The sequence below is a fragment of the Triticum dicoccoides genome, chromosome 2B (assembly GCF_002162155.2).
Source record: "Triticum dicoccoides isolate Atlit2015 ecotype Zavitan chromosome 2B, WEW_v2.0, whole genome shotgun sequence".
Taxonomy (NCBI): domain Eukaryota; kingdom Viridiplantae; phylum Streptophyta; class Magnoliopsida; order Poales; family Poaceae; genus Triticum; species Triticum dicoccoides.
This window is the reverse complement of record NC_041383.1, coordinates 622,883,043-622,911,037: the sequence shown is the minus strand read 5'-3', so window position 1 is coordinate 622,911,037 and position 27,995 is coordinate 622,883,043. Positions and strand designations below refer to the sequence as shown.

The 27,995-nt window shown below is 43.1% G+C and overlaps 1 protein-coding gene across 1 annotated transcript; it reads right to left on the bottom strand.

The window, feature by feature from the left end:
- Positions 1-9,476: 9,476 nt before the first annotated feature.
- LOC119368133 (polygalacturonase ADPG1-like) lies at positions 9,477-12,025 on the bottom strand. The gene is made up of 9 exons (XM_037633469.1): positions 11,934-12,025; positions 11,614-11,751; positions 11,369-11,509; positions 11,109-11,270; positions 10,807-10,830; positions 10,414-10,703; positions 10,208-10,316; positions 10,020-10,133; positions 9,477-9,920 (listed from the first exon to the last, which is right to left on the bottom strand). Exons 1-9 carry the CDS (start codon positions 11,934-11,936, stop codon positions 9,696-9,698), a joined length of 1,206 nt encoding a protein of 401 aa, XP_037489366.1. The 5' UTR covers positions 11,937-12,025; the 3' UTR covers positions 9,477-9,695.
- Positions 12,026-27,995: the final 15,970 nt, after the last annotated feature.

Below are 27,995 nucleotides of genomic sequence, written 5' to 3'. Positions count from 1 at the left end.
AATCATTTCTAGGTACATAAGTATCTATTTAATCAAAGAAACAACAAAAGTTTTCCAAGATTCAACCACTAGCTAGGAACGGTCAAGCCCGCCGTTTTGACCGCATTTTGAAACAATCATAAAAAATTTAAAAAAAAATCAAAAAATTGGAAAACCTTCGCATTGTATCATTATATGTGACCAAGTTTCCAATAAAAATAATAACCTTGTAATATGGTAATTATTTTAAAAAAATGTTCTCAGAAATGAGCTATCAAGTGTGAAGATTCATGGCTTTCAAGCCAAATGATCAATCTTATGGCCACATTCATGGCATAGTTTGTTCAAATGATCTCATATTGTGCACAAGGGTGTATATTGGAATGGAAAACAATGTTGCCTAAGGAAGTTTTCATTTTCTTTGGACGAAAAAACCATTTTTCATTTTCCAAGTGCCCAAAAGGAGTTTTTTTTGTGAAGGAACTACCAAATAATTGTTGCAAAATTGGACCAAATCAATTTTCTAAAATACTAGGACATATTTAATGCACAATTGACAAAATGGTTGGGTGCAAAAAGTTTTGATCCACCTCTCGTGAAAAAGACAAATTTCCGCCGATTCAGTTGGAAGCGGGTCAAATTTGAACTCCAACTGCCTCATAGTTTGCTATTTATTTTTTCCAAAAATCATTTCTAGTTACATAAGTACCTATTTAATCAGAGGAACACCAAAAAAATTCCAAGATTCAACCACTAGCTAGGAACGGTCAAGCCCGCCGTTTTGACAGCATTTTGAAACAGGCATAAAAAAATAAGAAAAAATCAAAAAATTGGAAAACCTTCGCATTGTGTCATTATATATGACCAAGTTTCCACGAAAAATAATAAACTTGTAATACGGTAATTATTTTAAAAAAGTGTTCTCAGAAATGAGTTATCATGCGTGAAGATTCATGGCTTTCAAGCCAAATGATCAATCTTATGGCCACATTCATGTCATAGTTTGTTCAAATGATCTCATATTGTGCACGAGGGTGCACCTTGGAATTCCAAACAAGGTTGCCTAAGGAAGTTTTCATTTTATTTGCACGGAAAATTCATTTTTCATTTTCCGAGTGCCCAAAAGGAGTTTTTTTTGTGAAGGAACTACCAAATAATTGTTGCAAAATTGGACCTAATCAATTTTATAAAATACTAGCCCATATATAATGCACAATTGACAAAATGGTTGGGTGTCAAAATTTTTGATCCACCTCTGGTGAAAAAGACAAATTCCCGTCGATTCAGCTGGAAGCGGGTCAAATTTGAACTACAGCTGCCTCATAGTTTGCTCTTTATTTTTTTCCAAAAATCATTTCTAGGTAAATAAGTATCTATTTAATCAGAAATACATGGTTTGATGGCGAGACATCGAGGTTTGGACGGTGGCCGAGGGCCCCAACTCTAGAGCGTGTAAGCTCGCATGCCCGCCGCGTGGTCACCGCGTGAGCGTGGCGTTGCCATGTGTTCTAGGCGGCCTAGGCATGTCTAGTGGGTTGGGAACTCCCCAGGTAGGTGCTAGGAAGAAAATCACAACATAAGATTCTCACGAGGAGACCGATCGATGCTCAAACATGAATAAGCAGCCAAGTGTTTGATTTGCGGTACGGGAAATGCACATGGCTAATGGGCGTGAGTTTTGGCTGAGGATGATCAGTTACTAAGAAGACCGTCTTCACAAATTTTCACCTCAAAAGGAGGAGCCTAGGTGGTACTTGCTTTACAAACTACCACATTGGACATAAGTACGAATGTTGAAGCTGGGCTCAAAATAATGAATGGATTGAGCTGGCATTTGGTGGAGGATGGTTATTTGGGCATAGGAAAGCACTGTAGAAAATGGATACCATTTGGACATGCTAAAGTGGTACTTCCTTCACAAAGTGCTACTCTGAATAGAATAGGAAAATGAATATTTTCGAATTATTTTTGAACTAGGCAAGGAATGTTTTACATATTTGACGAAGATATGACCCAAAGAATTTATGAGATTTTTTTGGGAATTTTGGGAATGACAGAAATATAGGTTGCTTCACAACCTAGGGCAAAAACTGCCACATGGACATGACACATAAGCAAAACTGACGAGGTGGCGCCTAGTCATAGCAACCCACCACAATTTACAAGGCTATGACTATCTATATTGGTCGTTAACAACTAGAAATAAGGCAGCGGACTAGCGCTGTTTGCTTTATGACCTTTTCGTGTAAGGAAATTACGACCTTTCTGACCAAAATGGTCGCAATGGTTTAGGGTTTGGAGCCCCTCGAACAGCTTTTGACCAATTGGTCTGAAATGGTCATAGATCTATGACCAATTCTTCCAGGGTCACTGACAGAAGGTCACTAGTTGACATATTTCTTGTAGTGATTTCAGCAAATCTGTTTGCTATGCTTTTATGTGCAAAGAGGCATTATTTTCATCCGAGGACGTGTGTTCCTCTTTGCCTCCTGCCGTTACTAACATTTTGTAGGAGTTTGCTGTCGTCTTTCCACAAGACGTGCCACCGGGATTACCTCCCATTCAAGGGATTGAGCATCCGATTGACTTAATTCCCGGTGCATCATTACCCAACCGTGCACCATACCGTACCAATCCAGAGGAGACGAAGGAGATTATGCGTCAAGTACAGGAGCTGCTCGACAAAGGTTGGTACATCACGTATGTGTGTTGATTGTAGAGGCATTAATAATATTACTATTCATTATCGTCATCCTATTCCTAGGCTAGATGATATGCTTGATGAATTGAGTGGCTCTACAATATTCTCCAAAGTTGATTTCCGTAGTGGATACCATCAAATTCGTATGAAATTGGGAGATGAATGGAAAACAACATTTAAAACTAAGTTCGGATTATATGAGTGGTTAGTCATGCCTTTTGGGTTAACTAATGCACCTAGTACTTTCATGAGATTAATGAACAAAGTTTTACGTGCTTTCATTGGACGATTTGTGGTAGTTTACTTTGATGACATATTGATTTATAGCAGATCTTTGGAAGAACATTTGGAACATTTATGTGCTATTTTTATTGCTCTACGTGATGCAAGTTTGTTTGGTAACCTTGGGAAGTGCACTTTTTGCACTGACCGAGTATCTTTTCTTGGCTATGTTGTTACTCCACAGGGAATCGAAGTTGACAAAGCCAAGATTGAAGCTATTGAGAGTTGGCCGCAACCCAAAACGGTCACACAAGTGAGGAGTTTTCCTGGCCTAGCTGGATTCTATAGGCGTTTGTTGAGAGATTTCAGCACCATTGCTGCACCTCTCAATGAGCTTACAAAGAAAGATGTGGCTTTTATTTGGGGTACCGCACAGGAAGAAGCCTTCACGGTATTGAAAGATAAGTTGACACATGCTCCTCTACTCCAACTTCCTGATTTTAATAAGACTTTTGAGCTTGAATGTGATGCTAGTGGAATCGGATTAGGAGGTGTGTTATTACAAGATGGCAAACCTGTTGCATACTTTTCTGAAAAATTGAGTGGGCCTAGTCTGAATTATTCTACTTATGATAAAGAATTATATGCTCTTGTTCGGACTTTAGAAACATGGCAACACTATTTATGGCCCAAAGAATTTGTTATACACTCTGATCATGAATCTTTGAAACATATTAAAAGTCAAGCTAAACTGAACCGTAGACATGCTAATTGGTTTGAATTCATTGAGACTTTCCCTTATGTCATTAAACACAAGAAGGGAAAAGAAAATGTTATTGCTAATGCATTGTCTCGTCGCTATACTATGCTTTCACAACTTGACTTCAAAATATTTGGGTTTTGGAGACCATCAAAGATCAATATGTGCATGATGCTGATTTTAAAGATGTAATGCAGAATTGTAAAGAAGGAAGAATGTGGAACAAGTTCGTCGTTAATGATGGATTTGTGTTCCGTTCTAACAAGCTATGCATTCCAGCTATCTCCGTTCGTCTTTTGTTGTTGTCGGAGGCGCATGGAGGAGGATTAATGGGACACTTTGGCGTGAAGAAGACGGAGGACGTACTTGCTACACATTTCTTTTGGCCAAAGATGAGACGAGATGTTGAGCGTTTTATTGCTCGCTGCACTACATGTCAAAAAGCTAAGTCACGACTCAATCCTCATGGTTTATATATGCCTTTGCCTGTACCTAGTGTTCCTTGGGAGGATATATCTATGGACTTTGTTTTAGCTTTACCTCGAACAAAGAAGGGGAGGCATAGCATATTTGTTGTCGTGGATAGATTCTCGAAAATGGCACACTTTATACCATGTCATAAAAGTGATGATGCTGTTAATGTTGCTGATTTGTTCTTTCGTGAAATTATTCGCATGCATGGTGTGCCAAATATTATTATTTCAGATCATGATACTAAATTTCTTAGCCACTTTTGGAGATGTTTATGGGCTAAGTTGGGGACTAAACTGCTTTTTAGTACTACTTGTCACCCCCAAACTGATGGACAAACTGAAGTAGTCAATAGAACATTGTCTACTATGCTTAGGGCTGTTTTGAAGAATAATAAGAAAATGTGGGAGGAATGCTTGCCTCATATTGAATTTGCTTATAATCGCTCATTGCATTCTACTACTAAGATGTGCCCTTTTGAAGTTGTGTATGGTTTCCTACCTCGTGCACCTATTGATTTGTTGCCTCTTCCATCTTCGGAGAAGGTTAATTTTGATGCTAAACAACGTGCTGAATTGATTTTAAAAATGCATGAGTTAACTAAGGAAAACATTGAGTGTATGAATGATAAATATAAACTTGCTGGAGATAAGCGTAGAAAACATGTTGTGTTTGCATCTGGAGATCTTGTTTGGTTACATTTGCGGAAGGATAGATTTCCTGATTTGCGCAAATCAAAGCTAATGCCACGTGCTGATGGTCCCTTTAAGGTGTTAGAGAAAATAAATGATAATGCATATAAACTTGAGCTGCCTGCAGATTTTGGGGTTAGTCCCACTTTTAACATTGCAGATTGAAGCCTTACTTGGGTGAGGAAGATGAACTTCCGTCGAGGACGACTTCATTTCAAGAAGGGGAGGATGATGAGGACATCAATACCATTGTTACACCGATAGCCCCTACTGCTACATATACTGGACCAATTACTAGAGCTCGCACACGCCAATTAAATTATCAGGTACTTTCGTTTCTTGGTAATGATTCTAATGTTCATGAGAATATGATGCTGCCTAAATTGGATACATTTGTTTTTCTTACAAATGAAGGGCCTAGCTTGGAGAAGGATGAACATTGGAGCAAGAACAAGCATGGAGGTGATGGCATGCGCAAGGGGAACAAGAACGGAGTTACAAGTGATGATTTCAGGACTTTGAAGCCACCATAATGGGTGCATGAAGCCTTGGATGAAATATACAAGATGCTACTTCATAAATTTCATCCCGAGGCTATTCTAGGTGCTGTGTCACCTTATTATTGGGTCAGGCCCATGTAATTTCGAAATACATAAGTATAGGCTATTTTTAGAGTCCGTATGTGTGGGGAAACAAGAGATTGGGTTGATTTCGGACCCCTCCACCAAGGGCCACGAAATTCCCCCCTCTTCCTCCATATATACAGGCCTTAGGGCACCGTTTAGGCTTTGGGTTTTATTTAGTTAAAAGTTTGCCATCGTTGCAACTTCGTGTACTTTGTTTGTGTCCAACGACCAGACCAAGACCGTTTATGAAACCCCACTTTTATCAATACTTCATCCATACTCGCAACATTCAGATTGCTTAATCATATTCTTGCTTGTTCTTCGATTGCTTGCAGGAATAGACCTTCGTGGTCAGGTTGATCGTGCTCCAGCGGGGTCAATAACCTCTCGGAGTTAGTTTAGCGATTGCTAAGGCGCAGCGTCGTGCACGTTTGTAGTCGGATCGTCAAAGTCGTCTCCACCAAATCGATAGTTATCATCTCATCAAAAGATCGGGACCCTCGCCTCTATCAGAAGGATGATGGAAGCTATGATTCCCTCACAAGTTGGGATGAGACTCCGGACTTAAAATAAAGAGGCCAAAGATCCCAAAAAAGAGGCCAAAGTGCCCAAAAAGAAATAAAATGAGAGAAAAAGAAAGAAGGGACAATGTTACTAGCATTTTCCACACTTGTGCTTCAAAATAGCAACATGTTCTTCATGATAGAGAGTCTCCTATTTTATCACTTTCATATACTAGTGGGACTTTTTCATTATAGAACTTGGCTTGTATATTTCAATGACGGGCTTCCACAAATTGCCCTAGGTCTTCGTGAGCAAGCAAGTTAGATGCGCACCCACTTAGTTTTCTTTTGAGCTTCCATACACTTATAGCTCTACTGCATCCGTTGCATGACAATCCCTACTCACTTGCATCGATATCAATTGATGGGCATCTCCATAGCCCATTAATTTTCCTAGTTGATGCGAGATTTTCTCCTTTTGGTCTTCTTCTCACAACCTCCACCATATTCTATTCCACCTATAGTGTTATATACATGGATCGCGCTCATGTATTGCGTGAAAGTTAAAAACGTTTGAGAATATTAAAAGCATCAAAAAACAATTGCTTGGCTTGTCATCGAGGTTTTGCATGATAAATAATTTGTGTGATGAAGATAGAGCATGACAAGATTATACGATTTTGAAAGGATCACTTTCTTTAGCATATAATCTTGTCATGCACTATCTTCATCACACATCATGTCATCTTGTTTAAGGCGTTACTCCGTTCTTGTTAACTTAATACACTAGATGCATGCTGGATAGTGGTAGATGTGTGCAGTAATGATAGTAGATGCAGAATTATTTCAGTCTACTTGTCACAGACGTGATGCCTATATTCATGATCATTGCCTTAGATAACGTCATAACTTTGCGCTTTTCTATCAATTGCTCAACAGTAATTTGTTTACCCACCGTATGTGTTCATCAAGAGAGAAGCCTCTAATGAAAACTATAGCCCCCGACCCTATTTCTCATCATATATTTCAGATCTATAAAACCAAAAATACAAAAATACCTTGCTGCAATTTATTTACCTTTACTTTATTTTGCCTTTTTATTTATCTTTTATACTTATCTCTATCAGATCCCATCCTTGCAATTAACCGTGAAGGGATTGACAACCCCTTTTTTGCGTTGGGTGCAAGTATTTGTTTGTTTGTGTAGGTGCAACTATTGAAGACTTGCGTGTACCTACTGGATTGATACCATGGTTCTTAACTGAGGGAAATACTTATCTCTACTTTGCTGCATCACCTTTTTCTCTTCAAGGGAAAAACCAACGTAAACTCAAGAAGTAGCAGTGCACCTGCGAAACTACTTGCTGAAACTTCCCGTGTCGAGTTCTATTTTTCATCTTCAATTATGATTCTTAGATGTTGTAATGTGCTGTTGACATGAGACAAGACTAACAGAATCATTTTGAGCTTGATTTGTATTCTAGAATGTAAGACACGTTACATCTCACCGAATTTTTCTTTTTAGTGTTGCATTGCCACATTTAATGTCTTCGTTATATTAGATGACTTGCACACTCCCATCTCAGGTTTACTGCCTCTACCAACACGAAGTTTACTAAAATCGATAATATGGGTCATATCAGACAGGTCTTGCTTGATTTATTATGTAGTTCTATCCTTCGACTAGCAGTATTTCTCTATGCCTGACAATTGCTATATTCTTGCTAGAAGCATTCTAAGAAAAAGATCACTTCATTGTACCGTTGAAAGCTCAAGATTAATTTGAAACTCAACATTAATTCGACACTGAACATCAATTCCTTTATTAGGCTCATGTTTCTGTTTTTGATACGAAAGCTTTTGGAACAATATGTCATAGATTTAGAGTGAGCCTAATTGACTTTTGACTACATTGAATTGGAGAAACGTATTCCCTGCCTGTACTATAAATAGTAGAGTTGAAAAATTGCTTTCGTGTGTTTGTACATTGCAAACTATTGCTCATCCTTTTAGGTTCCATATAGTATTTCTTACCATTAGGTGTGCTGCAGTTTATGTGAAGTCCCTACTGAGAAGCTTCATTGAATCAAAGGGACAGTTCTAGGATTAATTCTTATAGTTTGTTGTCAAGTACTTCCACTGGTGGGCTCATTTTTAAAATATAGTTTGCTTTTACTTGTTGGTTGAAAAATATTAGTGACTCAAAATTTAATGGTCGACAAGAGAGTATTCCCTGAATTCTAATTTTATCATTCAGACTTTTATTACCTGCAGGTCAGGGAAAGATGAAGGTACGATTCTGGGATTCATGCCAATATTTGCACTCCTTTTATGCTGCTCTGTGGTAGAAGCTAAATAGGTAGTATGTTATCCAATATTCTTAATTTGAGAGTACGAGTGACACTGATCTGTTTCAGTGATTACTGAATATAGAAACAAACTAGGCCTCGCATGTTTCAGTATATTCCAGTAATTCACATGGTGCTCATGTATACTTTCTGGCATTTATTTCTTTTGGTGTTGTAAACTGAAGGAAAAAAACGATGAACTTTCTATAGCCAAAAGTATAGTTGCTTCAGGACTAAAACATAATGCATTATGTCTGTCCTTTATGCCCAAGGACTTGGTCCACACCTTGGTCGGACGGCTCTATCTATGAACGTTTATGCGTTATTAGTTCTGAATCAGCCACCAGCTTTATAACCACCTTCCGGCTTTCATGTTAGGAAAAATAACATGTGGTATAGTGTAATTGTAGGATTTCACATAGTAGCCTAATTGCACGTGATATTCATGATCTTCAGACACATTTTTCGAGGCAAGGTTCAGAATTCTCCATTGATGTTTTCCAAGTCACGGTGAAGTCTTCTTTTCTTAAATTAACTTCCTTAATAAGTTTGGCTTCTTTGAGGTGGGAACTACTGTACTATATAAACAATTTGACTTTCTTTTGATAGATTTTTCTTACATGAAGTTTCTAAATTAGTTTGGCTTCTTTGCTTTGAGAACTACTATATAAACAATTCAAATTTCTTTTCACTGGTTGATCAAATGATGTCCTTCTAAAAAGTTCAAAAGGGTGCACGTGCCTATAGAAAAATAAAGAAATATTCAACTTCTGTCTGTACACGTTATGATTTTAGCATCTCTTTTATTGAACAAACCATCCGTACATGAATTTCTTTTAATGGGTGCAAAATAGGAAATTCTTGAAAATAGTAACTTTGACTACCCAGGAAACTTTTGAATCATAATACTACAGGAGAGTGCAGTACTGGATTGGTTATAAGGTACAACCCACATGAATATACCCAGTAAGATTTGATTTTGAACTTGCAACGATTACGAAGTTGACTTTTCACCGAGACATATGCGTTGAATTTCTGTTAATGATGCACCAGATTTTGATAGCTAGACATAATTTGAAAGTGTCAAATACTTCCTCCGTCTCATAATATAAGAGCGTTTTTGACACTATACTAGTGTAAAAAACGCTCCTATATTATGGGACGGATGTAGTAATAAACAACTGATTCCGGATTCCAATTTCATAGTCTACCAGTATGCAATGAAAATTTCTGAAGTCTGTCAAAAAGATTCATTCGCAACTGCTCGACCCCAATACCACTGCCACCCCTTCTCTTACTTTAAAATAAAACAAAAAAATACACACACATAAACACGCGCGGGCTTAGATCAGGGCGCGGGCGTGCTGCCACGTCTTCTACCTGCTAGTTATTATCATCTAAGGCAAGGGATCTTGGGGTAGACGTATCCGGAGGTGTCCCCTTGCGCGTTCTGGCAGCGGGCCATGGTTCCTCCGCCGTCCGCAGCGGTGATCTCCACGGAGTTGACGTGGATCTTCGTGCAGCTGCCGCTCTCGCTGCAGTTGAAGTCCACGGCCGTCTGGTGCTTCGATGTCCCCTTCAGGTTCTTGTACGTTATGTTGCTCAGCGCCACCGCCCCCTACAGCAAATTAAGACACCCAGAAGATGCACAAACATTTAGTACTAGCTGCTCCACATGTATACAGATCGTCCAACAGTTAATGAACACATGGACTACCATATTTGGGACATGGTGGCGGTCTACGTAGAATTGGTTGATGACCACAGGATTGTCCACGTTGGTGAACTTTATGTCGGTGAAGGAGATGGATTTCGCGTAACCTTTCCCACCCTGCAGTGCGAAGAAACAATATGATCACCGGGCCAGCTTGTTAGTAAGAGAAGGCCAGTTTCAACTTCGTTTACCTTCCACGTCTTGATCCTTGCCCCATTTGTCGTGTTGATGAAGTGGACGTTTTTCACGTCGATGTACTCCACGGATGCGGTCGCTCCATTCTTGCCCAGGCTCCCCACACTAGCCAAGAAACACAAGCCCGGCCATCACATCATTGACTCCTCTTCTTCGAGTGCATGCTAGAGGAAAACGCAGATCAATGGAAAACCTTTGTTACCTTATGCCATGGCCGGGGCCGCACACGATTCCGTCGACGGTGACGAATCGGCTCCTGGAGCTGATGGAGACGCAGTCGTCGCCGGTGCTGATAGTCGATCTGCTGACGCGGACATCTTCACTCCGGTCGATGTGCACGCCGTCGGTGTTGGGGCTGTCCCCGGGCGCGGTGATGGTCAACTGCGTCAGCTGGACCTTGCTGCTCTGGCTGACGGCGATGTGCATCTGCGGGCTGTCCTTGGTTCTGAATTGGCGCAGCTCCACGTCGGCGCAGCTCATGACCACCAACGCCTGCATGGATCGATGTGGTGGTACGTACGCAATGAGGTTACATGCACGTCGATCTACGAATGCTAATTACCTAGATACTATATTTGCTTATGTTTGTACTAACCGTCGGTGCCTTAGATATACAGTCCTGAAAGAAAAGAACAATAATAGGTGAGTGAAAACGTATGTACAGAAAAAATAGGTGAGTGAAAACTTATGTATAGAAAAAAAAATAGGTGAGTGAAAACTTATGTATAGAAATAAATAGGTGAGTGGAAACTGATAAATGCTTCGTTTTAAAGGAAAGATCAACAATTAAATACTTTCTCTCAGCCGAAGATTTTTGATAAATAAATCAAAAGGCACAAATGCAAGGAGGAATTAAAAGATTTTTGTTCTTTCTTGCAAGAGATGAGTTGGGCTCACAGCATAGCCTTTGCACTTGTTGCGCCACCACGTGCCGCCTCTGCCGTCGAGCAAGCCGGTGCTGTCGCCGGTAACCGTGAGCCCGTGGACCTTGTAGAACATCAGCCAATAGTTCTTCCCGCTCCATGCGCCCGCCGGCGGCGCCGTAATCGTGCCCATGACCTACGACAGTCAAAGCAAGGGCCGCACGAATATGAAGCCACGCAAACCACGGCCCAGATCTAAGACAAGATCAGGAAAGACGAACGGTGCATGCGTGCCTGGACGGTAATTCTGGTGGAGGCGCAGGGCCCGTTGAACCTGGTGGGGCCAACGAGGAAGGACTTGGCCGCCGGCACGAGCAGCGTCGACGCCGACGAGCCCCTGGCGCCGCACGCCGCGGTCCATGCGTGCACGAACGCCTTCCCATGCAGTACAGATAATCAGCACACATCCGTCACGTAGGTCTCATTTCGATCGAGAGCGCAACGGCAACTCGGGCATCGCGCGCGTGCGGTGTACGTACCTTGGTGTCGTCCGTGACCCCGTCGCCTCGAGCACCGTAGTCATTGACGTTGAACACGCCGTCCACCTCACCGCCGGCGGCGAGCACACTACACCACGCGAGCGCAGCGAGGAACAGGATGGCCGTGCGGATGATACCCTGCCAGATTAATTAGTAAGCACGTCTCACACAGATACACATGCATGGTCAATTGATCATTGATCACCAGCACACATTGGTTGTTACTAGCCTGTCAACTACGGATGAATCCGAACATAAGTTCAAGCAAACTTTGTGAAATGCAGTAGTATATATTGTGCACTACTCAAGTTAGTATGTACCATATGTGTAGGGGCTCGTAAGGTCGTCCACACGTGCAAAACTGTTGTGGAGTCCCTACTGTCGCTGCAGTCTCTGAGGGGAATCAAGTGCCAAGCTCTGTTCGATCTAAAATGTTTTTCCGTGGGGGCATATATATACGCCAGAGAAGCGTCCGGAAGTCTCCCAGTGACATACGTTTGCCCCACAAAATAAAAAAGATACACGTCCGATCTCGCTGATGTAGTGCTAAATCGTTCCAAATTGAATGTGTAAACAATTTTCGCTGCACTTTCAATACTTATATCTTAGTAGGCTGGTTGTACTGGGAGTATGATACTATTTTTATAGTGCATAGCATCAAAGATTATTATCATATCTCATTTATTGTGATGCATGACACATAATAGAATATAATTTATTATGATACGGTATCATAATATGATACTCGACTATCTTTTTTTCATTTAATTCTACGCCACCTCATAAAAATTGGTTAGCTTATATGCATTATTAGTTATGATACTCTCATTACGGTTAGGCGTATCATTTCATAGTCAAAGATATGATGTAGCATCTTATTTAATGATGAAAGAGAAATCAATCATATCTTAATTTTGATATTAATCTTAACATCGAACGTAGATATCTCATAAATTTTCTCTCACCAAATGCTTTCAAAAAGACTTGTTTTAGATACATCAAAAAGAGCATCTACAACCAGACTTGGCAAATCCGGCCTCTGAAACGCCCTCGGATGCATCTGGGCGCGTCCACGGGCACTTACCGGGCACACCTTATATGTTGCCTTTCACACCCGCGTCCCTCATATCTGAAACCTCAAATCATGCAACGCTATGCAAAAAGATGATCAATGTGCAGTTCAATTGATCAACATTTCATCTCCGAACAAGAGGAACATAGTTGATCAGAGTTCAAGGGCGGACAGTGCAAATCCATCCTACAAACTACTAACACAACATAGATAAAATATAAATAGTGAAGGGAATATGCCCAAGAGGCAATAATAAAGTTGTTACTTATATTTCCTTATATCATGATAAATGTTTATTGTTCATGCTAGAATTGTATTAACCGGAAACTTGATACATGTGTGAATACATAGACAAAACACCGTGTCCCTAGTAAGCCTCAACTAGACTAGCTCGTTAATCAAAGATGGTTAAGTTTCCTAACCATAGACATGTGTTGTCATTTGATGAACGGATCACATCATTAGGAGAATGATGTGATGGACAAGACCCATCGATTAGCTTAGCATGTTGATCATTCAGTTTTATTGCTATTGCTTCCTTCATGTCAAATACATATTCCTTTGACTATGAGATTATGCAACTCCCGGATACCGGAGGAATACTTTGTGTGCCATCAAACGTCACAACGTGACTGGGTGATAATAAAGATGCTCTACAGGTATCTCCGAAGGTGTTTGTTGGGTGGGCATAGGTCGAGATTAGGATTTTTCACTCCGAGTATCGAAGAGGTATCTCTGGGCCCTTTCGGTAATGCACATCATAATAAGCCTTGCAAGCAATGTGACTAATGAGTTAGTTGAGGGATGATGTATTACAGAACGAGTAAAGAGACTTGTCGGTAACAAGATTGAACTAGGTATGAAGATACCGACGATCGAATCTTGGGCAAGTAACATACCGTTGACAAAGGGAATAACGTATGTTGTCATTACGGTTTGACCGATAAAGATCTTCGTAGAATATGTGGGAGCCAATATGAGCATTCACGTTCCACTATTGGTTATTGACCAGAGAGGAGTCTCGGTCATGTCTACATAGTTCTCGAACCCGTAGGGTCCGCACGCTTAACGTTCAATGATGATTTGTATTATATGAGTTATGTGATTTGGTGACCGAATGTTGTTCGGAGTCCCGGATGAGATCACGGACATGACGAGGAGTCTTGAAATGGCCGAGAGGTAAAGATTGGTATATTGGATGATAGTATTCGGACACCGAAAATGTTTCGGAATGTATTAGGTACATATTTGAGTACCGGGGGGTTATTGGAACCCCCCAGGGGAAGATATGGGCCATAGGGGGGAGGCACACCAGCCCACAAGGGGTGGCGCCCCCCCCCCCCCCAAGGAAAGAGGCCAAATAGTATTAGGGGAGGGGGCGACGCCCTCCTCTTTACTTCTCCCCCTCTCTCTCTTCCCCTCTTTCCCCCTCCGGTAAAAGGAAAGGGGGGTGAATCCAACTAGGAGCCCAAGTAGGATTCCTCCTACTTGGGCGCACCTAGAGCTGGCTCCCTCCCCCTCCCTCCTTTACATACGTGGGGAGGGAGTTCCTAGAACACACATCATCTATTCCTAGCCGTGTGCGACGCCCCCCTCCACAGTTTACGCCTCCGGTCATATTCACGTAATGCTTAGGCGAAGCCCTACGCGGATCACTTCACCATCACCGTCACCATGCCGTCGTGCTGACGGAACTCTCCCTCGACACTTTGTTGGATAAAGAGTTCGAGAGACGTCATCGAGCTGAACATGTGCAGAACTCGGAGGTGCCATACATTCGGTGCTTAAACGGTCGGAACGAGAAGAAGTTCGACTACATAAACCGTGTTAACAAACGCTTCCGCTTTAGGTCTACGAGGGTACGTGGACACACTCTCCCCTCTCGTTGCTATGCATCTCCTAGATAGATCTTGCGTGAGCGTAGGAATTTTTTTGAAATTGCATGCTACGTTCTCCAACAGTGGCATCCGAGCCAGGTCTATGTGTAGATGATATGCACGAGTAGAACACAAAGAGTTGCGGGCGGTGATAGTCATACTACTTACCACCAATGTCTTATTTTGATTAGGCGTATTGTTGGATGAAGCGGCCCGGACCAACCTTACATGACCATGTTCATGAGACAGGTTCCACCGACAGACATGCAATTAGTTTTGCATAAAGGTGGCTGGCGGGTGTCTCTTTCTCCAACTTTAGTTGAATCGAATTTGACTACGGCCGGTCCTTGTTAAAGGTTAAACCAGCAAACTTGATGAAACACCGTTGTGGTTTTGATTCGTAGGTAAGAACGGTTCTTACTAGAAGCCCGTAGCAGCCACGTAAAACTTGCAACAACAAATTAGAGGACGTCTAACTTGTTTTTGCAGGGCATGCTGTGATGTGGTATGGTCAAGACATAATGTGATCTACATTATTGTATGAGATGATCATGTTTTGTAAAAGTTATCGGCAACTGGCATGAGCCTTATGGTTGTCGCTTTATTGTATGAAATGCAAATGCCATGTAATTGCTTTACTTTATCACTATGCGTTAGCGATAGTTGTAGAAGCAATAGTTGGCGAGACGACCACGACGCTATGATGGAGATCAAGGTGTCAAGCCGGTGACGATGGATATCATGACAGTGCTTTGGAGATGGAGATCAAAGGCACAAGATGATGATAGCCATATCATGTCACATATTTTTATTGCATGTGATGTTTATCTTTTATGCATCTTATTTTGCTTAGTACGACGGTAGAATTATAAGATGATCCCTCACTAAAATTTCAAGATATAATTGTTCTCCCTGAGTATGCACCGTTGCGAAAGTTCTTCGTGCTGAGACACCATGTGATGATCGGGTGTGATCAGCTCTACGTTCACATACAACAGGTGCAAGACAGTTTTGCACATGCGGAATACTCGGGTTAAACTTGACAAGACTAGCATGTACAGACATGGCCTCGGAACACTGGAGACCGAAAGGTCGAACGTGAATCATATAGTAGATATGATCAACATAGAGATGTTCACCATTGAAGACTACTCCATCTCACGTGATGATCGGGCATGGTTTAGTTGATTTGGATCACGTGTCATTTAGATGACTTGAGGGATGTCAATCTAAGTGGGAGTTCTTAAGTAATTTGATTAATTGAACTTTAGTTTATCATGAACTTCGTCCTGATAGTATTAGCAAATTATGTTGTAGATCAATAGCTCGCGTTATAGCTCCCTATGTTTTTTTGATATGTTCCTAAAAAATAAGATGAAAGATGATAGTAGCAATGTTGCGGACTAGGTCCGTGATCTGAGGATTATCCTCATTGCCGCACAAGAGAATTATGTCCTGGATGCACCGCTAGGTGACACACCTATTGTAGGAGCAGATGCAGATGTTATGAACGTTTGGCAAGTGTCGGTGTCAAAAAGGGAAACTCTCGGGTAGGAGGTCCCGAATTGTGCGTCTAAGGATCGAAGGTAACAAGGAGGCAGGGGACACGGTGTTTACCCAGGTTCGGGCCCTCTTAATGGAGGTAATATCCTACTACCTGCTTGATTGACTATGATGAATATAGGGGTTACAAGAGTTGATCTACCTCAAGATCGTAATGGCTAAACCCTAGATGTCTAGTCTGTATGACTATGATCTTGCCCTACGGACTAAACCCTCTGGTTTATGTAAATACCGGAGGGATCTAGGGTTGTATAGAGTCGGTTATAGAATAAGGAAAATACACGATCCGAACGCCAAGCTTGCCATCCACGCAAAGGAGAGTCCCATCCGAACACGAGAAAAGTCTTCTATCTTGTATCTTCACGGCCCATCAGTCCGGCCCATATCACATAGACCGGACGCCCGAGGACCCTTTAGTCCAGGACTCCCTCAGTAGCCCCTGAACCAGGCTTCAATGATGATGTATCCAGCGTGTAGATTGTCTTCGGCATTGCAAGGCGGGTTCCCTTTCCGTATACACAAGGCAGCATTCCACACACTAGAGCTGTATCCTGCTTTGAACAATTATAGCCTTAAGCCGTAGGGGCAAAAATATTTGAAATGAAACAAGCCATGCTCATAGGCGATTTTTCTGGTGAGGCGTTATGTCCTGGCCTGGTTAGAATTCTGAACCGTTTCACAACCTCGTTTCATACTCCGAGGCACGGACATTGACACGTGTTGTCAAAGCAGAGATCGCGTCCCCTTATCACGAGATTTTTTATAATGAGGGCTTGGGTTATCCATATGTGCCGTTCACATGGCCCCTAGGGAATATGCGAGATTTAAGGCTTGTGAGGGGGCTCTTGACATCCATTGCCTTTATAAGAAGATAAGGATCCGCCTTTTTACCCCACGCCTTCTCCTTCCTCTGCCTATCCGTCACTCGAGCTCTAGCGCCCAAGTCTCAGCCCTTTCCTTCGCCCCCAAGAACTCCTAGCCATGTCCGGATCTGGAGCGCAGGGCAAGTGGATGGCTTCCTCTATTACAAAGGAGAACATCACGGAGCTTCGGGAGGCCGGGTATCTGTCCATGGACATAGTCCATTGTCTCCCTGCTAAAAAGCAGATCGTTCCCACTCCGGAACCCAATGAAAGGGTAGTGTTCATCCCCCATTTCCTCTGCGGACTAGGGTTTCCCCTCCATCCTTTCATCTGCGGTCTCATGTTCTACTACAGGCTAGATTTCCATGATCTAGCCCCAAACTCTTTCGTCAACCTCTCGACGTTCATCATTATGTGCGAGGCATTCCTCCGCATCCCTCCCCACTTCGGTCTATGGCTCAAGGTCTTCAACGTGAAGCCGAAGGTGGTCGAGGGCCAACACGCGGAGTGCGGTGGCGCCATGGTAAGCAAACTCCCCAATGTCGCCTGGCCAACGCAAACATTTGTGGAGAGTGTCAAAGGATGGCAGCAGGGGTGGTTCTATATCATGAAACCCTGCGACGCCACATGGGCCGCCGCACCTGAGTTCAAATCTGGGCCTCCGACGTGGCTTACATCCTGGCTTAATAAGGGCCTAGATTAGGAATCGCCTGACGAGGTGACAACGCTAGAGAGCCGCGTCAAGGGCGTGATAAACAAGAAAAGCAGCCTCCCCAGCGTGATCCAAGTGATGCTTTTTCATTGGATTCTCCCCTGTCAACGCTGGCCTCAATATATGTGGGAATTCGACCCGACTGGTCCTTGGGCTCTGTAGCGGTTCTTCAGCACGACGCACAAAGACATGCATATGGAAGCTGCTCTTGAAGACTCAAAAGCCGTTGCCAGAGTCAACCGAAGACCGTGGCTATAACTGCGCGCGTCCAGCCACTCCCGTAAGTTTTATAATAACTTTTATTTGCAATTCCAAGGAGTATATTGAACCTTCTCACTTCCACAGGGCTGGGCAAAGAAGGCGGAGCGGATCAACTGTCCGGCTCCACTGCCCGAGGACTAGGCTACTCACTTGCTAGCCAAGATGCTGGTTCCGGCGCCGTATCAGGCGCCGAAGAAGAAGGCCAAGAAGAAGGGCCAGGGGACCAAAAGTGGCCTCCGTCGTAAGGGTACTTCGGACGCCATGTCCAAAGACTTCGAAGCTTCCTCCTCGCACGACGAGGATGTAGATGAGGAAGAGAATAACTCTCCCCCTAAGGGGGGAAAGAAGAAAAGGGGGGCTCCCGCAAATCTGGAGGCGGAGGTGGACAAGAAGGGAAAACCCTCGTTATTGGATGATTCTAAAGTGGATGCCGATGCCACCCCAAAGCAGCGCCCCAGGACGAAGCCCTCGGCTGAATCATAAGTATCCGAAGACAGCGTATACATATTCTATTTTATGCATTACTATTTTTATCATACTGAAGTGTGTACTATAGCCCGACTTGCGATCTCCCCCAATGGTCATCGTCATCTGGGAACTCACTGGGGACAAAGGCGATGGAGAGCGAGTCACCTCCGCAGATCTGTCCACCCACTGCCTAGGATAACACCGAAGTGTTATCTCGGGAGACCATGAAGGTGGCGGCAGAGGGTAACACCTCTGTTGCCGAAGAGAGGGGGAAATCAACCCCCATGGAGACCGGCGATGGGGGCAACGCTCAATTCGGCCCCCGACCGAATATTATTCCGGAGACCCATACGGCTCCGGAATCAGGCCAACAGCCTTCTTCAAGGGAAGGGGGTGGGGGTGTCGTCTCCACCGGCACCCTCCGTTAATACAGAGGTGCCAGACACTCTGATGGAAGCGCTTCAAGGTGCTTCCATGGTGGAGGAACACCGTACTCTTATGGGTATGGTGGTTGAAATGGTTTGGTCCGCTAAAAGCTGATTGAACCAAGCCTATAACAGCCTTCTATCAGGCTTTGAGGTATGTGAAGTAATATTTTTTTTATCTAGAAGGAACAACTGTATATAGATAGTAGCCCCTGAGACTCTGTTCGGCGTTTCCCGGAGAAGAGCCGAACAAAGGATTGAATAGTATGTCACAGGAGCTAACACATATGTCTACTTGGATGGGTAGGCTGCAAAGCTGACAGCAGCATTGCATGCGGCCGAAGTCTCCGAGCTAAAGCAGAGGCTGGAGGAAAAACAAGGTATCTGATACCGGAGCGTATCTGAACTGATATAAGTTCTAATTTGTTTTTTGACTGAGCTTTATGTGTATGCTCATAGTTGACACATCTGAGGTCAAAGCCCTCAAGAGTGCACTGGCCGAAGCCAGGAAGGAGGCGGACGAAGAACGAGTTGCCCGCCAAAAGCACGAGGCGAGGTTGGATGAGGTCCAACAAGAGTTCACAGATGCTATAAAAAGGTGTGAGACTTTGGAGCACAAGGTTTTGGATCAAGAATCCGAACTTGTTGTGGCATTCCAAAGTGCAAAGGAGGTCCGGGTTGACGCCCAAGGTGCCTGTCAGGAGATCCCTGAAGCCAAGAAGATCGCGACTGGTAAGACTTTTAATATGCAGAGCAAATACGTCAGGAGGAAGTATAACTTTCTGACACGCATTTGGAGTTATGCAAGAGCGTTTGCAGATCTGCCCCGAAGTGTTGCAGATGCTGCGGAGTTCTTCCGAGCGGAATAGGGGGGCTCAACAGAGAAATTGTTCTGGTCGCAATACCTTGAGCCAGAGCAGCCCTTGCCCCTCAGCGATTAGCTGAAATAGTTGACCGAGCTTCACAGGATGGCCGAACTGGCCATGGAGGATGTCATAGTCCACCTCTGGCCAGCCGAACCAATACGTAATAGCTACTTCGGGCTTGTGAAGCGGCTGGTCGATGCCTGCCCACGGTTAGAGGCTATAAAGCGGTCGGTCTGCATCGAAGGTGCCCGGATGGCCTTGACCCGTGTCAAGGTACAATGGGCGAAGATGAATGCCACCAGTCTTGCAACCGAGGGACCTCCTACAGGCAAGGAGCATCGCACATCGTAGAAGTATTTCAATGACGTCCTTGAAGGATCCCATATTATAGAGGGCCTGTGCTTGAAGGACATGATATTTGAATGAATGTATCTGCAATGCCCAGACTGTGTAACAAAAACAAAGCATTCGTATGATGTTAGTATTGTTTCCTCTGAATTTATTTATCCTCTGTTGCGGCCGTTTATTAAATCTGAGAGTTGGCCAGTCGTCGGCTTCAACCCCTCAGATAGATATTACGGGGGTGTTCGGAATAGCACAAAAACACACTTAACCCAATGATTTGGTCCTTGAAGGAGGTGCTAGTGCGGCGAACCAGGTAATTAGACTATGCGGCTTTATCACTCTCACTTAGCCACAGGAGTTTGACGATAGAATTATAGGCGCAGCCCCTGGTATTGATCGGCGATCCGAACCCGGGTGCTGTAAACACCTGACTAGGTTAAAACTAGTCCTTCTATGACACGGAAAAAATTGCAAGAGATTTATACTGAGTTGCCGAATAGCTGACCAGCTCTCGCCTCATCATGACAGTTAGTCTTCGGCTTTCTCTATTGAGGTGTTTGTCCGGCCAACCATAAACACAATCACAGTAGTTCTCCCTTTACTTCCTTAGCCGAACAATCGGAACGTAAGGTAATAACCACAGGAGCCGGGCAACCCAACTATTGACCTAAGACATAATTCGGAGCTGATGCATATAATGCTAGATTCGGGATGCCTAATTGCACTTGTGAAAGTGTTCGGAGTTATAATAAATTTAATAATGTACGCGGCTGAATGGAGCCCCTGGTGATTTAGGTCAGGCCGAGGTGTACATGGCAATTAGATGATAAAAAAGAATACGGAAGAAGTAATAAGCCAGTACCAAGTAATTTGGGCGAAAAACTGTTTCCATTATAGTCTGATTGATACGTCAAAACGTATTTGTACAGATAATGCTATAAGCATCGAGGCTATTTTACATGCCGAGCGCAAGGGAAAGTTGTGTACAAGTATTTAAGAACATTCGGGGAGGTGATCTTGAAAGATCTTTAAGTACTCTGCCGTACATCTGTGCTGCTTGTTGCCTTGGTATGCGATCCTTTGAGAGGATTCATTCGATAAGATTTCATGAGGGGCCGGAAAAAGGGCCCCAGACACCATAAAAAGGGATGATGTGGGTTGTAAAGAACCTGAAAAGAGAGAATCAAGTAAAAATATAGATGGGGGTTGTAACGCCCCGGACACACCCACCGGTGGTCGTTACTCCTGGCAGGATCTAGACTGGCCCCATGGATCAATACTAGTCTTTTCTGCGCAATTTTTCCTCACTCGTGCGCACCCGGGAGCAACTTCCCGGTCAGTCATCCATCCTGAAATTACTCCAAGCTGAGCACGCTTAACTTTGGAGTTCTTTCCGATTGGGCTCCCGGAAAAGAAGGAATTCCTTATTGATATGAGTAGTCTATCATCCCTATTAAGCCAGGCTATCACATACACCCCCAATTAGAGGAACCGACGTCCTCGTCAGGGCCACAGGAACGTTCCCTCTTGGTACATACGTCTGTGCATCCAGTCCGGCACATGTGCCATGCCGTGTGCCACGACGGGTCACAAACGTCATGACCAACATGACCGCGCACCTGTCCGCAAACATCCGTGTAACCGCGAGGGCCAGCTCTGATACCAACTTGTAACGCCCCGGACACACCCGCCGGTGGTCGTTACTCCTGGCAGGATCTAGACTGGCCCCACGGATCAATACTAGTCTTTTCTGCGCACTTTGTCCTCACTCGTGCGCACCCGGGAGCAACTTCCCGGTCAGTCACCCATCCTGAAATTACTCCAAGCTAAGCACGCTTAACTTTGGAGTTCTTTCCGATTGGGCTCCCGGAAAAGAAGGAATTCCTTATTGATATGAGTAGTCTATCATCCCTATTAAGCCAGGCTATCACAAACACCCCCAATTAGAGGAACCGACGTCCTCGTCAGGGCCACAGGAACATTCCCTCTTGGTACATATGTCTGTGCGTCTAGTCCGGCACATGTGCCATGCCGTGTGCCACGACGGGTCACAAACGTCATGACTAACATGACCGCGCATCTGTCCGCAAACATCCGTGTAACCGCGAGGGTCGGCTCTGATACCAACTTGTAACGCCCCGGACACACCCATCGGTGGTCGTTACTCCTGGCAGGATCTAGACTGGCCCCACAGATCAATACTAGTCTTTTCTGCGCACTTTGTCCTCACTCGTGTGCACCCGGGAGCAACTTCCCGGTCAGTCACCCATCCTGAAATTACTCCAAGCTAAGCACGCTTAACTTTGGAGTTCTTTCCGATTGGGCTCCCAGAAAAGAAGGAATTCCTTATTGATATGAGTAGTATATCATCCCTATTAAGCCAGGCTATCACAGGGGTCCAGGTACGGTTGGGCCGTATTATGGACCTCATCCTCGATATGCCTCCATCATTTGCCCATGGTATTTTCAGTGCGTAATTATGAGCATGCAGTACATACGCTGCTGTTTGGTTGGGGCGAAGACAGAGGCAGGTTTGCTAATCGAGCTACTGACGAGCTGGACTATCATTCTGTGGGGTAGCCCGGACTAGCTTGACAGAGTCCGGTGGCTTAACTGTCGATGTGGGGCTCGGATTGATAAAGCCAACTTGTACTTCTTCTATGAGGGCCGTAGTGTGTTCCTCAGTGCGGAGGGAGCGATCCATGTTTCCATGGACTCTTATAACGCCGCGTGGTCCTGGCATTTTGAGTTTTAGATAAGCGTAGTACGGAACCGCACTGAAGCAGGCAAACGCGGTTCTTCCAGGCAGTGAGTGATAGCCACTGCGGAAACGTACGTACGATGTCGAAGATCAAGTCTCCGCTTTGGAAGTTGTCCGGCGAACCGAATACGACCTCCAATGTGATTGAGCCCATGCAGCGGGCCTCTACACCAGGTATTACTGCTTTAAAGGTAGTTTTAGTGGGTTTGATTCTTGATGAGTCAATACCCATCTTCCAGACTATGTCCTGATATAGCAGATTAAGACTGCTGCCGCCGCCCATGAGGACTTTTGTGAGGTGGAATCCATCGATAATTGGATCGAGGACTAATGCAGCTGAACCTCCATGACGGATACTAGTCGGATGGTCCCTGCGATCGAAGGTGATCGGACATGCTGACCATGGGTTGAATTTTGGGGTGACTCGCTCATCGCATAGACGTCCCTTAACGCGCGCTTGCGCTCCCTTTTGGGGATATGTGATGTCTACTACACAACCTTCTTCTTGTAGACGTTGTTGGGCCTGCAAGTGCACAAGTTTGTAGGATAGTAGCAAATTTCCCTCAAGTGGATGACCTGAGGTTTATCAATCCGTAGGAGGCGTAGGATGAAGATGGTCTCTCTCAAGCAACCCTGCAACCAAATAAAAAAGAGTCTCTTGTGCCCCCAACACATCCAATATAATGGTAAACTGTATAGGTGCACTAGTTCAACGAAGAGATGGTGATACAAGTGCAAGATAGATAGTAGACAAAGGTATTTGTAATCTGAAATTATAAAAACAGCAAGGTAACAAGTGGTAAAAGTGAGCGTAAACGGTATTGCAATGATAGGAAACAAGGCCTAGGGTTCATACTTTCACTAGTGCAAGTTCTCTCAACAATAATAACATAGATAGATCATATAACAATCCCTCAACATGCAACAAAGAGTCACTCTGAAGCCACTAATAGCGGAGAACAAACGTAGAGATTATGGTAGGGTACGAAACCACCTCAAAGTTATTCTTTTGGATCAATCTATAAAAGAGTTCGTACTAGAATAACACCTTAAGAAACAAATCAACCAAAACCCTAATGTCACCTAGATACTCCATTGTCACCTCAAGTATCCGTGGGCATGATTATACGATATGCATCACACAATCTCAGATTCATACAACCAACACAAAGTACTTCAAAGAGTGCCCCAAAGTTTCTATCGGAGAGTCAAGAACGTGTGCCAACCCCTATGCATAGGTTCCCAATGTCACGAAACCCGCAAGTTGATCACCAAAACATACATCAAGTGGCACATGATATCCCATTGTCACCACAGATAATCACGGCAAGACATACATCAAGTGTTCTCATAAAAGACTCAATCCGATAAGATAACTTCAAAGGGGAAACTCAATTCATATCAAGAGAGTAGAGGGGGAGAAACATCATAAGATCCAACTACAATAGCAAAGCTCGGGATACATCAAGATCGTGCCATAGAGGGAACACAAGAGAGAACACGAGAGAGAGAGATAAAACACATAGCTACTGGTACATACCCTCAGCCCCGAGGGTGAACTACTCCCTCCTCGTCATGGATAGCACCGGGATGATGAAGATGGCCACCAGTGATGGGTTCCCCCTCCGGCAGGGCACCGGAACGGGCTCCCGAGAGGTTTTTGGTGGCTACAGAGGCTTGCGGCGGCGGAACTCCCGATCTATCTTCTGTTCTGGAAGTTTTACGATACATAGGTATATATGGGTGCAAGGGGTACGTCGGTGGAGCTACGGGGGCCCCACGAGGCAGGGGGCGCGCCCTAGGGGGGTGGGCGTGCCCCCCACCCTCATGAGCACCTCTCGTATCTTCTAACGTGGGGTCCAAGTCCATCAGGTGGGTTTCCTTCCAAAAATAACTTCTCCAGTTGATTTCGTTCCGTTTTGACTCCGTCTGATATTCCTTTTCCTCGAAACACTGAAATAGGCATAAAATAGCAAACTTGGGTTGGGCCTCCAGTTAAAAGGTTATTCGCAAAAATAATATAAAAGTGGATAATAAAGCCCAATATTTCCTAAAATAGTAGATAATATAGCATGGAGCAATCAAAAACTATAGATACGCTGGAGACGTATCAAGCATCCCCAAGCTTAATTCCTGCTCATCCTCGAGTAGGTAAATGATAAAAAGATAATTTTTGATGTGGAATGCTAGTTGGCATAATTTCAATGTAATTCTTCTTACTTGTGATATGAATATTCAGATCCGAAAGATTCAAGACAAAAGTTCATATTAACATAAAAATAATAATACTTCAAGCATACTAATTAAAGCAATTATGTCTTCTCAAAATAACATGGCCAAAGAAAGTTATCCCTACAAAATCATATAGTCTGGCTATGCTCTATCTTCACCACACAAAGTATTTAAATCATGCACAACCCCGATGACAAGCCAAGCAATTGTTTCATACTTTAACTTTTTCAAAACTTTTTCAATCTTCAGGCAATACATGAGCGTGAGCCATGGATATAGCACTATATGTGGAATAGAATGGTGGTTGTGGAGAAGACAAAAAGAGGGGAAGATAGTCTCACATCAACTAGGTGTATCAACGGGCTATGGAGATGCCCATCAATAGATATCAATGTGAGTGAGTAGGGATTGCCACGCAACGGATGCACTAGAGCTATAAGTATATGAAAGCTCAACAAAAGAAACTAAGTGGGTGTGCATCCAACTCGCTTGCTCACGAAGACCTAGGGCATTTTGAGGAAGCCCATCATTGGAATATACAAGCCAAGTTCTATAATGTAAAATTCCTAGTAGTATATGAAAGTGACAACATAGGAGACTCTCTATCATGAAGATCATGGTGCTACTTTGAAGCACAAATGTGGTAAAAGGATAGTAGCATTGCCCCTTCTCTCTTTTTCTCTCATTTTTTTTTGTTTGGGCCTTTTCTCTTTCTATTTTTTTATGGCCTCTTTTTTCTCTTTTTTTTACTTTTTGTCCAGAGTCTCATCCCGACTTGTGGGGGAATCATAGTCTCCATCATCCTTTCCTCACTAGGACAATGCTCTAATAATGATTATCATCACACTTTTATTTACTTATAACTCAAGAATTACAACTCGATACTTAGAACAAAATATGACTCTATATGAATGCCTCCGGTGGTGTACTGGGATATGCAATGAATCAAGAGTGACATGTATGAAAGAATTATGAATGGTGGCTTTGCCACAAATACAATGTCAACTACATGATCATGCTAGCAATATGACAATGATGGAGCGTGTCATAATAAACGGAACGGTGGAAAGTTGCATGGCAATATATCTCAGAATGGCTATGGGAATGCCATGATAGGTAGGTATGGTGGCTGTTTTGAGGAAGATATATGGTGGGTGTATGATACTGGCGAAAAGTGCGTGGTATTAGAGAGGCTAGCAATGGTGGAAGGATGGGGAAAGTGCGTATAATCCATGGACTCAACATTAGTCATGAAGAACTCATATACTTATTGCAAAAATCTACAAGTTATCAAAGCAAAGTATTACGCGCATGCTCCTAGGGGGATAGATTGGTAGGAAAAGACCATCGCTCGTCCCTGACCGCCAGTCATAAGGAAGACAATCAATAAATAAATCATGCTCCGACTTCATCACATAACGGTTCACCATACGTGCATGCTACGGGAATCACAAACTTTAACACAAGTATCTATCAAATTCACAACTACTCAACTATCATGACTCTAATATCACCATCTTATCTCAAAACAATCATCAAGCATCAAACTTCTCTTAGTATTCAACACACTCATAAGAATTCTTACAAATCTTGTATGCTTAGCATATTAGGATTTTAAGAAAATTGCCATGCTATTTAGGAATCTCAAAATAATATGAGTGAATCATGAGATTTCATCTATTTCTTCAAAATAAAACTACCACCATGCTCTAAAAGATATAAGTGAAGCACTAGAGCAAATGACAAACTACTCCGAAAGATATAAGTGAAGACCAATGCGTAGTCGAATAATTATATAACTATGTGAAGACTCTCCCAATTAATAATTTCAGATCTTGGTATTTTATTCAAACAGCAAGCAAAGCTAAAGAAAATGACAATGCAAGGATAGCACAACTCAAGTGAAGAAGCAAAAACTTAGGCTCAACCGATACTAACCGATAGTTGTTGAAGAAGAAAGGTGGGATACGTACCGGGGCATCCCCAAGCTTAGATGCTTGAGACTTCTTGAAATATTATCTTGGGGTGCCTTGGGCATCCCCAAGATTGAACTTTTGTGTCTCCTTAATTCCTCTCATATCATGGTTTCTCTTTTTATCAAGAGCTTCATTCACAACAAACTCAACAAGAACTCGTGAGATAGGTTAGTATAAAACAATGCAAAACCTTATCATTTTCTACTGTAACAAATCACTAACATTATTATTCAACATTGCATACTAAATGCCTCTGCATATTTAATACTCCTATCCTCAAATAAGATCTTTAAACAAGCAAACATATGCAAACAATGCAAACATAACAGCAATCTGCCAGAACAGTAAAGTATGTAAAGAATGCAAGAGTATCAATACTTCCCTAACTCCAAAAATGATGAACTAAAATTACCACTGTAATAAATTTATCATATCTCATTATGCAAAAAATTTCAACCTTATACCATTCTCTGACTTTTCTAGGGAATTTTTGCAACAGCGGTAAACTTTCTGTTTTCAAACAGCAACATGTATATTAGCAAAATAAGCATGGCAAAGGCTATCCTTGGCTTTTTATTGAAACTAAAGATGCAAAACATTAATATAAATAACAGAAAGAAAAAACTAACAAAAGAAAATGACGCTCCAAGCAAAACACATATCATGTGGTGAATAAAAATATAGCTCCAAGTAAAGTTACCGATGAACGAAGACGAAAGAGGGGATGCCATCCGGGGCATCCCCAAGCTTAGGCTCTTGGTTGTCCTTGAATATTACCTTGGGGTGCCTTGGGCATCCCCAATATTAGGCTCTTGCCACTCCTTATTCCATAGTCCATCGAATCCTTACCCAAAACTTGAAAACTTCACAACACAAAACTCAACAGAAAACTCGTAAGCTCTGTTAGTAGAAGAAAATAAAACCACCACTTAGGTACTGTAATGAACTCATTATAAATTCA

What these genes read in the sequence shown, in the direction of transcription:
- LOC119368133 (XM_037633469.1), bottom strand. An exon ending in ACAAGTGCAAAGGCTATGCT is followed by an intron (nt 10,831 to 11,108) that starts GTGAGCCCAACT and finishes CTTTTCTTTCAG; the next exon opens with GACTGTATATCTAAGGCACC. An exon ending in GTATATCTAAGGCACCGACG is followed by an intron (nt 10,704 to 10,806) that starts GTTAGTACAAAC and finishes CGATCCATGCAG; the next exon opens with GCGTTGGTGGTCATGAGCTG.